The sequence below is a fragment of the Megalops cyprinoides genome, chromosome 10, assembly GCF_013368585.1.
Source record: "Megalops cyprinoides isolate fMegCyp1 chromosome 10, fMegCyp1.pri, whole genome shotgun sequence".
Lineage (NCBI taxonomy): Eukaryota > Metazoa > Chordata > Actinopteri > Elopiformes > Megalopidae > Megalops > Megalops cyprinoides.
Window position 1 is genome coordinate 10,151,723 of NC_050592.1, and position 12,791 is coordinate 10,164,513.

At 46.6% G+C, this 12,791-nt stretch overlaps 1 protein-coding gene across 1 annotated transcript; it reads right to left on the minus strand.

Annotated features, from left to right (window-relative positions):
• Positions 1-1,233: 1,233 nt before the first annotated feature.
• pklr (pyruvate kinase L/R) lies at positions 1,234-12,779 on the minus strand. The gene is made up of 11 exons (XM_036538456.1): positions 12,710-12,779; positions 8,557-8,721; positions 8,118-8,209; positions 7,882-8,013; positions 6,768-6,954; positions 6,200-6,473; positions 5,215-5,365; positions 4,239-4,391; positions 3,243-3,409; positions 2,300-2,481; positions 1,234-1,977 (listed from the first exon to the last, which is right to left on the minus strand). Exons 2-11 carry the CDS (start codon positions 8,693-8,695, stop codon positions 1,871-1,873), a joined length of 1,584 nt encoding a protein of 527 aa, XP_036394349.1. The 5' UTR covers positions 8,696-8,721; positions 12,710-12,779; the 3' UTR covers positions 1,234-1,870.
• Between the last annotated feature and the right edge of the window lie 12 nt (positions 12,780-12,791).

A 12,791-nucleotide genomic window follows, 5' to 3' on the forward strand; every position in this document is an offset into this window, starting at 1 on the left:
TCGCCGTGGCGCGGTAGCAAGCATGCTTTCATTCTCAGGAATATAATTAGCTACAACAAGTGAAAAAAAGGGAGACACGAAAGGACGCAACAGGGTTCCGCTTAAACAGATTAATCAAATGCAATAAATGAACAGTCACATGAACTAAACGCGTAAAACGCACACGGAGCAGATGTTGAAGGCGAGACTCGACTTTAATGTCCTCGGCGCTCTGTGCTGCTTATTCCACTGTCGCGCACTCCCTCCCTCTCCGGCTCTCTCAGTAGTGATAGGTGTCAACCGGCGGGCTATGTTTCCTTGAACTGTACTTCCCACTATGAATGTTTCCTCCCCGTATCCCATCTGTGTGTAGGGAGAAAACTATACAGTTGGTTTACAAAATAGGATATAAAGACAGTTATGGATAACTGCCTAACTATATTAATTTGTATAAAGTGAAAATGGAAAATTGATAATAATAGCAATAATGATAATAATAATAATCCAGCTGAATGGAAAATTTCACTCCGGCCACTTCAAAAGCCCGGTCTCGCGCACTGCGCAGCTGAGAAGTGCTAATACGCAAATAAATAAAAAATAAATAAACAAACAAAGGTCTGAATCTAATCGGCCTGTTGTCATGGCAGCCGCATCCCCATCACCCTTCCCCAGGGCCGCATGCCCAACCGGCTTGAGATCTACGCAGCACAGGTATGGGTCTTACGTCATCAACAGATACACAAATACAACGGGGGGGGGGGAGGGACGAGGAACGCAAAGGAGGAAGCAGTGGGCGAGGGAAGTGGATTTGGTAGTGTGAAGGTGAAAAGGATAGATGATACAGAATGGAAGGGTACTGAGTCACATTTATCTTATAAGTTTACAGATATGGACAGTGGTTCCCAGCAATCTGGGTTATCTCTGATGACACAATGCTGACAGTGTACAATGCTGGGACATCATTGGCCCCTAACATCAACAGTCATCCACAATGAGCCACCACCACAACCTAGAGTATCTAATTCTACTAACAAATCAAGACATCCACAGTAATGTTCAGTATTACATAATTACAATGCATGACTTAATACTAATGACTAGTGATTAGTGACAGAAGTAAATGTATTATATAATCATTATCGTTACCATAAAAAAGACATCATTAACAAAGCTAACAATCATAATAACACTGAGAACAATCTCCATCATCACTATGTATAATCACGTTGCATCTTGGAAATGTATAAGGGGAGGCTGTAAGATGGATGGATATGATAAAAGAATTGTAAATGCTTGATTTCACATCCTGGAATGCAAAGACACACAACGTAGAGGATGAGGGTATCTGATGCTTCAAGCTTTATTCGTGGCAGTGCTTCCAAGCTAGCGGAAAAAGGCAAGACACCACAGGGCACAGCACAGGCAGACCACTCATTTATCAGTCTGTGCTCCAGTCTGTCCAGGGTTTAGAGTTTCTATGCACCAGCAGCTCTATAAAGTGCTTTCTATCAAGTTACACTGTAATAGTATGAGTCAGTCCTTGTACCAACGTGAGTGACTTGAGTGCATTAAGGCTACGACCTAATAGGTCACAATGACACTGAGTTACGGTGTGAAAAGAGGTGGTTTGTCAGTTGTGTTTATCATTCAGTGCTTGGCAGTAATTTAGTCTACTAGGTAGGGTTGGGAGGTTATGGGCATCAATGGTACAGTCAATGTTACCGTCTCTGTGTATTAGTCATTCACTGTCCGAATGTATCCAACAGTTAGTATGCCAGTGTGTTATTCAGTCAGTCAGTCAGTCAGTCAGTCAGCCAGTTTGTCTGAACATCAGCCAGTTTGTCTGTCCGTACATTTGTTAGCCCGTGTGTCCTTTGGGAGCAGAGAGGGTTCAAAGCACTGTGACGGCCCTCATTATGTTAGTGTGACCAGATCCAGGACTCCAACCTGTCACCACGATCACCATGTCACCGGGCTTGAAGAACCCACGGGCCTTTCCTACACAGACATACAGAGGGACAAAAGGAAAGGGGTCTGTAAGCTTCACTACTGGCCATAACATGCTAAACACAGAGACACACAATGAGACAACACAGACATACACATATTACATTACATTACATTCATTCAGCAGACGCTCTCATCCAGAGTGACTGCCAGCACGAAAGAACAGTGGTGTATCCATTCAAGCTGAATGTGCAACAGTGTCAGACCAGGCTAACAACACTCACAGACCAGTGAGTGTGAGCATGACAACACACACACACACACACACACACACACACACACACACACACACAAATGGCCAGTACATCCTGACCTATGTCCATGCCAAAGGTCACCCTGTTGTCGACATCATCTGCCCAGACCGGGGGAGGCGGGTGCCTGAAGAGGGCAGGGAAGACCCCCCTGAGGAGCTGGGTCTGACGGGACACCTTCTCACTGCGGGTCACAGCGATGATAGGGCAACGAGGGCGATAGCGGGACAACAGCTGGGCCGACCTGTGGCAGGGAGATGCAGTGGTGTGGTGTATATATATCTCATCCTAATGCTACACCCAAAAACACTGTCTGAGAAGGAGTGGTGTATACTCTCATTTTAATACTATACCCTTAAACACTGTCTGAGAAGGAGTGGTGTATACTCTCATTCTAATACTATACCCAAATACACTGTCTGAGAGCAGTGGTGTATACTCTCATCCTAATGCTATACCCAAAAACACTGTCTGAAAAGGAGTGGTGTATACTCTCATCCTAATGCTATACCCAAAAACACTGTCTGAAAAGGAGTGGTGTATACTCTCATCCTAATGCTATACCCAAAAACACTGTCTGAAAAGGAGTGGTGTATACTCTCATTCTAATACTATACCCTTAAACACTGTCTGAAAAGGAGTGGTGTATACTCTCATTCTAATACTATACCCTTAAACACTGTCTGAGAAGGAGTGGTGTATACTCTCATTCTAATACTATACCCTTAAACACTGTCTGAAAAGGAGTGGTGTATACTCTCATTCTAATACTATACCCTTAAACACTGTCTGAGAAGGAGTGGTGTATACTCTCATTCTAATACTGTACCCTTAAACATTGTCTGAGAGGGAGTGGTGTATATGCATGTTCTAATACTATAGCCATAAACACTGTCTAAGAGGGAGTGGTGTACACTCTCATATTAATGCTATACCCATAAACACTGTTTGAGGTGTCTGGGCAGTGAGATGAGTTAAGAAGGTGGGCTGTGAGATATTCTCTACCTGCCACTGGTGGTGAGAACGATGATGGCTCCAGCACAGCACTTGAAGGAGGATTCAACTGCCCCAATGGCTGTAACTTCAGTGGGGTCAGAGGACAGCGGAGTCAAGCGCCGCAACTCTTCAAACAGCTGCTGGTGAAAGATGGCAGCCTCTGCCTCTCGACAGATCTGTGTGTGCATGTGTGTGTATGTATGAGAGTGTGGGTGTATACATGCATGAGATCCACACACACACACACACACACACAGTGACAGAAAGAGAGAGATGTGTATAATTAGAATTGGGAATCATGGTGATTACACTGTAGCAGAAAAGAAAATCTAATATTATCAAGTCAAGAAGTCAAACATATATAGATACAAACTATAGTGTATGGTGTATACATGCATAAGACCCTGACATTTTCACATGTGCAACACAAATATTGTAATATGCATAATTATCTGAGGGACAAAATTAAAACAAACTGACATATGTAAATGTTAGCTACTACACACCTGCACATTCACATACCAATCTTTTCTTCAGATACAAGCTAACACTCAAAAACACACACACCCATAAACACCTTATCATGCAAATAACACACAGCTACATTCTCTCTTGCACACAAACACAAACTGTACACACATACGCACAATATGCTTTTTCTTTACACATGCGCACACACACACACAATTCTTTCTCTCTAAATATACATCCACATACAAATCCGTACAGACATTTTCTCTCTCTCTGTCCCACACACACATTTTCTCTCTCTCACAGGCACATTCACGCACATGCACACACTCACACACATTCTCACACACACACACACACACACACACACACACACACACACACACAATGCTTCCTCTATATATATCCACACATAAACCCGCACAGAGATTTTATTTCTCTCTCTCTCTCGCTCTGTCTCTCACTCACACACACACACTTTCTCTCTCTCACAAGCGCACACACACACACACACACACACACACACATACACACCGAGTGCATCATGGCCACGGCCTCCACCGGGTGCAGTCCCTTGGCTGTCTCCCCTGACAGCATCACACAGTCGGCCCCATCCAGCACAGCATTGGCCACATCACTGCCCTCTGCGCGAGTGGGCCGGGGGTGGCTTATCATACTCTCCAGCATCTGAACACAGGAGACACGAGGAAAAGGGTCAGAGGGGACAGAAATGGGGGGAGGGGGGCGAGGGGGGAAGCAGGGCCAACAACAGGAGGACAGTAGGGGGAGAGATGGGGAAGAGGATCGAGGACGTGAGATAAAAACCGACAGAAATACTAAGGGACCAGGGAAGGGTAATTTCCTCTATTACACACTCTATACAAAACATAAACAGTATTCTTATCTTGTAATGTAATGCAAAGTGCTGCAATATTAAAACAATCGTGCCAAATAATTTTCATTTCATTGTCATTTTTTTTGGCACAGAGGTCAAAAGTTGTTTATGTAATTATGAGAGAGAGGGTGAGACAGGGAGAAGACAGCGTGATAGAGAGAAAAAGGGAATCGGGGCACGTGAAAGTGAAAGGGTGAGGGAGAGAGCAAGAGGGAGAAAGAGAGGGAAAGCTCATTGACTCAGATCAGCACCAGGAGCTGTCCACTGCGTTTTGGGCAGAGCGGCGGAATGGCGCCCGGAGCCTGGTGGGTCCGTCCCAACATGAGCGCACTGTCTACAAAGATCACGCAGCCCCGCTGATTCCCGGTGCACGGGTTCTGCAGTCACACATCTGCAGAGCGGGGAACTGCTGCAGCGAACCTGGGTAACCCTGTCAGGCCCATGAAGAGCTTCACCACCAAACACAATGGAGCACAGTGAGTCAACACTGCTGTGGAAGCTTTTCCCAGGGCAGCACTGAAGGACACTGAGTGTGTGTGTGTGTGTGTGTGTGTGTGTAACAGAGAGACAGAGAGCAAGAGGGAGAGAGGGAGAGAGAGAGACAGTGTCTCTAACCTGAGTGGCACAGATAACAGGCTTGCCCGCAGAATTGCACCGCCCAATCATCATCTTCTGGGCGATGAAGACCTTTTCAGCTGGAATCTCGATACCCAGGTCCCCCCGAGCCACCATCACCCCGTCGCTTTCTGCAAGGATCTCTTCGAAGCTGGAGAGATACCATGTGAGAAAGGCCAAGAAAGAAACAGAGGGGTTGGAGGGATGAGGAGAGGTTTTAACTCACAGTCATGAAGCAGGGAGAGAGACAGAGACTATGCAACTCAAACACAAAACACTGTGTCCTTGACTTTCAACAACCAATCAGAGCCAGAAGTATATTTTTTCATTACCTGCAGAACATTGTGTGTTTAGCAGTTTCTGAAATTAATAAAAATGTAAAAAAAAAAGAATAAAAAACTGAAAAGGGTGGCTCAGGAAGATTCAGGAAAAAGCAGTTTCTCTGCTACAAGAAACACAGGTATAGCTAGGTTTATGCAAATCCTTGAGGACTGCCTGAAAGCTCCACTCTCGAATTTAAAATGTCAAGTCATGCACTGCATACATAAGCACTAAGAGATTGATCCACACATACACACACACACACACACACACACACACACACACACACACACACACACACACACGCGCGCACACAGAAATAGACTGCGACACACACAGAAAGACTGAGATGCTGAAAAACACTGAAATGCGCAGACAGACTGAGATGCTGAGAAATAGACTGAGACAGAAGGAAACACGACACGACAGCCACAGAAAGACTGACCCGCACTGAGACACGGTTAAACAGACTGACAGACTCTGATAGAGACACAGAAGGAGGCAGACTAAGCTGTGGAGACAAACAGATTGAGACAGTGGGACAAGCACTGAGATACAAAGAGATTAAACAGAGGAAAACAGAGGCCTGCAGGGATGGTCCGACCCTCACAGAGACACAAACATGGAGGCAGACTGTGAGACAGAGCCGCACTGAGACGCTCACTTCTGCACTCCCTGGCGGCTCTCCACCTTGCTGACCACCTTGATGTCCTTCCCCTTCTCGCCCAGGGCCTGCCGCACCGCCCGCACGTCGCCGGCGCAGCGGATGAAGCTGGCGAACACCATGTCCACCCCCTGAGCCACCCCGAACTGCAGGTCCGCCTCGTCCCGAGGGCTCACCGCGGGCAGGTTTATCAGGTCGGCCCCCGGCAGGTTCACCCCTTTCCTGCTGCAGAGAACACCTCCGCTCTCCACGACCGTCTGCACCCAGTCCTGACCTGAGGGAAAGGAGGAAGAACCGGGAAGGTGCTATAAAAACAATGTGGAGAGTTGAGATAACATTATGAAAAATCACAACACCACTCACAGTAATGACAAAAGTAAAGTGTGCCTTTCAAATCACCTGTGTCTGCTTATTAATGCATGTGTTCAGTGGTGTAGGAGTACATTACTGGGTTTAAATCACAGCCTTTAGTGATTTGCTCAGTGCCTCTAGCAAGTAGCGAGTACCATATCTGTATGTGTACAGCTGAGTTGGAAATGAGGCTGTGCGCACATTGGTTGTGTCTTACCGATTTCCAGCACTTTGAGTCCAATGAGCCCATCGTCGATGAAGATTGTTCCCCCTTTCTTCAACACCTGGGGCAGGCTGGGGTAATCCACCCACACTGTGTCCCCATCCGTCTTGTCCCTGTCACTCTCTGCCGTCACCACCCGAACCTGTGCCCCTCGGTGCAGCTCCACCTCTTCGTCCACCTGCTGCATGTAAACACATACGCACACACTGGGTAAATACACCACGTACAAGTAAACATACACATATACCACACACGTATACTCACACACAGCAGCACAATGAATACACTTGCACACATACACATACATGCACACCTGCAGTAAATACACACATATACATACATACACACTCATATATGCATAATGAATACATATACACATTCATATACACTATATATACACACATACACATACACGTATACATAACCATACACCATAGAGACACACATACACACAAGCACAATGAATACACACACACACACACACACGCACATACACACATACACACATACACACATGTCACACCTGCATGCACACACAGATATGCCAACATAAAACACAACTCACACACACAGAAAATAGTCAGACAGTGAGTACGTCATTATAGATGGTCTTATATTGGCAAACCTGTCTATACAGGCAGTACACTGCTTTGCTCTCCTCTGTCAGTGCATTACCCAGTGAATTCAATTACACAGTCCATTTCATTTCAACGCACCACCCTAGATGGCTCATGGGATCGCAGCGCAGGGAGAGAAGCGGTTATCCATAGCAGGGCCATTACCCATCGCAGAACTGCTGGTGGCAAAGAGAGGCCAGTTGCACCATATTTTTCACATCTTTCACATGACTTGACTGTGAATCAAAACCACCTGGCCAACCCCCCCAAGCACTGGGACACTGAACAAATGGCCCGTGTCTCCCTCCTGGTATGCAATACACTTTACTCATGTTTGCTGCATTATGGTCAGTCCAGGCCTATTTGATCTTCCCAGTGACCTGTTTATATTTCACTCTGTTTCATTCAATAAAGTAATTCAGTCCATTCCAGTAGGTAACTTGTGGCAGTCTGGTGAATGTTAAGTACTAGCCTAGTACTAGTCAGCTTACCCCTCTGACGAGACCGGTGCGGATTTCTGGACCCTTGGTGTCAAGCGCAATAGCGACAGGACGATAGTACAGAGGGTCAGACGTCAGGGTCTCCACCGCCTCCCGGATGTTCTTGATCGTCCCTCCATGGTACTGACAGAAGGATAGAATTTTCAAACAGGCTGACAGCCGCAAAGAAGCCAAAGTCTCTCTGCTGTGACTCTGCTGCTGACAAATTCACAACACCACACACAGACCTCATGAGAGCCGTGGGAGAAGTTGAGTCTGGCGATGTTCATCCCAGCTTTCACCATTTCCTGTAGCCTCGGCACAGAGCGAGAGGCTGGCCCTGAGAGAGAGAGAGGCAGAGAGAGACAGAGATGGAAACAGAGATAGAGACAGAGAGAGAGTGAAAAAGAGAGATTGAGAGAGAGGGTGAACAGGAAAGAGAAAGAGAAATACAGGGGCGAGCAGGACAAAGATATTGGAAAAATGATCAGTCATTCACTGTGCTAAAATGGCACACAGCCCACTGGCACATCAGTAAATCGGTAAAGCCTGTCTGAAGAGTCCACCACTTGGACATCATGTCAATCTTTGAGACAGCAAATCAATATCAGTGTCATTCAGGAGACGGGTCCACCAGTCATTCAGAACTCCCCCAGGGGAAAAGAAGGGTGGGTTGGATTCGCTCACCGATGGTACAGATGATGTTGGTGTTGCGTGCTGTGATTGGCTCCTGGTCGATGTCCAGCAGGCAGAGGTGCTCCAGGAAGGTGTCGGCCATGGAGGCATCCAGCTGCTGCCGCTGGATGAAGGAGTCTGGGAGAGACATGGCCTCCGAGTAGCGCCTGATACGAGCTAAGAAAGAAGGAGGGGTCAGTACGCACTGTACTGATAACTGGATACAGGACGAGGAAGGAGGCCACACACGTTGTACTTCTTATCTAAGAAGATTTCAAATTCCACCTTTGAGTTTCTTGTGTGTGCATACGTATGTGTGTAGCATTTGGTGGGGATGGTATTTGAAGGCCATTCTAAATGTGAAAGAAACAGGCCAACACTCAGTAAAGCTGTTACAATGAGAGAGTGTGAGGAGAGCAGAATAGAGAGAGAGATGGGAAGAAAGGAAGACGAGGTCCATAGCCGCTGGACCCCAAGCTAAGAGGGAGGGCAGTCTGGAAAGGCTGACACAGGGACACTGTATCTCTGCCTGTAAGATCAGCTTCTTGTCAGGTCAATGAAGTCGAGATGACGTGAGGGAAGGCAGGAAAGAGGTGATATGGAGGAGAGAGAAAACAGAGAGGGTTACGGGGGAGAGAGGGGGAACAGACAGACATTCCACTCCTCGCGTGTGAACTGTGCAGATGCAAAAGGTCCATAAATGCGCTCCCGCTTGAATCCAGACCCCAGAGTGCGGTGATGATGAGTGCAGCGTAGCGTGTCGGGACACGGCTGCGCAGGAGAAGTAGGTCAGACCACTCCTGTGGATTGAGCTCCCTCAGGAGCCCGCCAGCCAGCCAGACAGCCAGCCAGCCAGATAGACAGACAGACAAGGACACTGGCAGGAAACCCTATCTGGCGGCCTCCTCAGTCCACGGCTGCCAATTGACACCAAAAGACCGGGACCTTTTGCTACAAAGGGAGTCCGGTCTGGTTTATTCTGGTCGGAATCCTGCATTAAGTGCCACATCATACAGACACCGTGACAGCGCCAGGCTGACAGAGTGGCCGAGTGGTTGGAGTGCATTACAGTAGAGTGTGCAGAGCACTCGCAGCACAAACATACACTATATGGACAAAAGTATTCGGACGCCTGACGATTACACCAACAGGGACTGTAATGACATTGTATTCAAATACATATACTTTAATATGGAGTTGGTCCCCCTTTTGCAGCTTCCACTCTTCTTGGAAGGCTTTCCACAAGATTTTGGAGTGTTTCTGTGGGAATTTGTGCCAATTCATTCTGTAGAGCATCTATGAGGTCAGGCACTGATGTTGGACGAGAAGGCCTGGCTTGCAATCTCCAGTTCCAGATCCAGTTCATCCCAAAGGTGCTTGATGGGGTTGAGGTCAGGGCTCTGTGCGGGCCAGTCAAGTTCTTCCACACCGAACTCATCAAACCATGTCTTTCGAGTCCTTGCTTTGTGCACTGGGGCACAGTCATGTTGGAATAGAAAAAGGCCTTCCCCAAACTGCTGCCACAAAGTTGAAAGCATAGCATTGTCCAAAATGTCTTGGTATGCTGAAGCATTAAGATTGCCCTTCACTGGAGATAAGGGGCCTAGCCCAAACCCTGAAAAACTGGTGTGGCCAAATACACTTAAATACATACACTATATGGACAAAAGTATCTGGGTGAAACATCTTTTTCATGCGAGATGTGAAGCCACACTGATCTGTGATGTTCTTAGAGATGAATGTATGCTATAATATAATATATGCGGTGGCAGTGCGGCATAGTGGTAAAGAACAGGGCTTGTAACCACAAGGCTGCAGGTTTGATTCCCTGTTGGGACACTGCCGCTCTAACCTTGGCCAAGGTACTTGACCCAGAATTGCCTCAGTAAATATCCAGCTGCATAAATTGGCAAAATGTAAAAAAACTGTAACCTACGTAAGTCGCTCTGGATAAGAGCATCTGCTAAATGACAAAAATGTGAATGTAAAATGTATAAGACACTGAGTGTGCGTGGCTCCAGTAAACCTGGCTGCCAGGTCTGCTCCTAACCCCCTCATGCTCAGAGGTTACAGCGGCACCCCTGACCTCTCGTTTTTTTAAACTTTGCCCTGAAGAGTGAGCACACGAACCTGCACAATTGGCCTAGCCCACGGTGACCTGCAACTGGTTACATCTAATCCTGCAGACATATGAACACTCTGTCATGGCTTACTGACAAAACCAACAGTGTCAGAAGGCAGCATGCCATTATAATTATACATATCCCACATATCACACTTTGTGGTATTAAAAAATGTGGTAAAATACTGCAGAGAAATAACATACTGTAGTAATTTGCTACTCCAGTTAACTGAATACTCGGTTATGAGGTCAGCCAGAATGGTATCAGATGGAATTAAGTCTATAATTGTTTCAATTTCCCCCTACAAGCCCTTCTAAATAATTTACATAGTAACATATTGTCTACTGAAGGACAATTGTCGGTAACTTTATGCATGATCAGGTTATACTGTTCACTGATTTTGTAGTTGCATGCCAGGGGTTTGGCCCTATGTTGACTGACCACACACCTTAATAGACTAAGTAGAATTAATTAGATACTTAGAGCTGGCTTGCCCCAGCCTGACAAAGACATTGTGAAAGATAATCACTGCACGCCATACAGCGTGATTCTGTGCTTTTCCATGGTGATTAATGTGGTACTATCGCCTTACAACAGGCACTGGACACACTCAGGTAAACCGACCCCAAAAACACTCACCTCCCATCCTGACCAAGAGCTGCACTCAGCACCAAATTGCGTCCGTCCGTCTGTGACGAGTCTGTCACTTTAGGTGTGTGTATCTGTCTTTTCTGTCTCTCTGAGTGTGTGCAGGTGTGCCTGTATCCCTTGCTAATATGCAGCTATTTTCTTTTGTCTGCATCTGTGACACTCCCCTTTTAAGCCCGCACTTTTAAAACGGCCTCTGTAGCCAGCATCCCATGTCACTTCATCTGCCCGCTCCTCTGTATGGTCTCGCGGTTTGAGCTCTGTACCCTCATTCATTCCTCCCTCCCCCCCCCCCCCCCCCCCCCCCGGGTTTCTCCACCCCCTCACCCCACGCACCATCAGTTACTGCACGAACATGCCAGTAGGCAAACGGTTCTGTGAAAGAGGTACCTGAGAGACCCCCACAGAGAACCAGAAGCTACAATCTCCAACCACAAACGGCAAACGTGGCTTCAGTGTGTCACTTTGTCCCACAATAATTCAGTTTCACATCACAAGAGTCAGCAGTACAGCAAGCTTTACTGGCAGCAAACTGAAACTCCTCCCTGTTTTAGCAGAGTCTCATTCCAGGGGTGTGCTTCTCTGCGTTCAGGAGTTGCCCCCCTTCCCTCTCTTTGGTGTGGTCATTAACTCAGCGTCTTCCAAGTGTGGTAAATCAGTAGCCAGCAGACAAACAGACCTTTGTGCTGAAACGGGGGAATCAGGGTGTTCGGCTGAAGCCCACCCTCCCTTGCTGAAGACAGCTCCATGCTCCTGGAACTACCGAATTATTACCACTTCGGTCCATTCGATATCAGAATTCTCAGACACTGACAGATCCATTCATTTGTCGTTCAATGTGAAGTGCTCTGAAGTTGTACAAGTCGAGATCGCAGAGAGACAGAAACAATTGCATAATCACGCATTAGAATGTTCGTCGGTTTCGACCGAACCAATGCAGTTTTAGCCAACCACGGCTACAGTAAACTCCGGCGCAACATCCGTCCATGCTACAAGAGTTAAATGACAATACAGGATAGCTTAATTACGTAATTATGTCAATAACAGTAGCCCCACCTCTGCCAAACTAAACTGAATCCATAATTTCGTGGCAAAAAGAAAACACGATGGTAACATGCCAAGAGGAAAAAAGTTTCCGCCCCCGCCTTTAAGTGTTGGCAAAACAATGACGAAACCTTCACAGCAATTAGAACTGCTACCGAGCGTTGAACGGCGTTAACAAAAATAGAACGGAAATTATTGCTAAACTACCTGACAGTTTGCACACATGTAAAGGTGCTGAAACACCAAGGAAGAGTAACTACAAGTAAATTCTCATAGAAAGAATATAATAAATATATATAATTCATGTTATTTTCCATGTTTAAAAGATAAAACGAGCTGCGAACACAAACCTTCAACTTCTATGCAACAGGAGCGACGAACAGGTTGCCAGTGCCTGGACCTTCGGGATCAAAGATTGTGCACGATAAAAGA

Excerpts from the sequence above, each read along its gene's own strand:
- pklr (XM_036538456.1), bottom strand. The coding sequence starts at position 8,695 with ATGTCTCTCCCAGACTCCTTCATCCAGCGGCAGCAGCTGGATGCCTCC. Across the intron at positions 6,955-7,881 it reads GCACCGGTCTCGTCAGAGGG|CAGGTGGACGAAGAGGTGGA; the intron begins GTAAGCTGACTA and ends GTTTACATGCAG. Across the intron at positions 2,482-3,242 it reads GTTCTCACCACCAGTGGCAG|GTCGGCCCAGCTGTTGTCCC; the intron begins GTAGAGAATATC and ends TCCCTGCCACAG.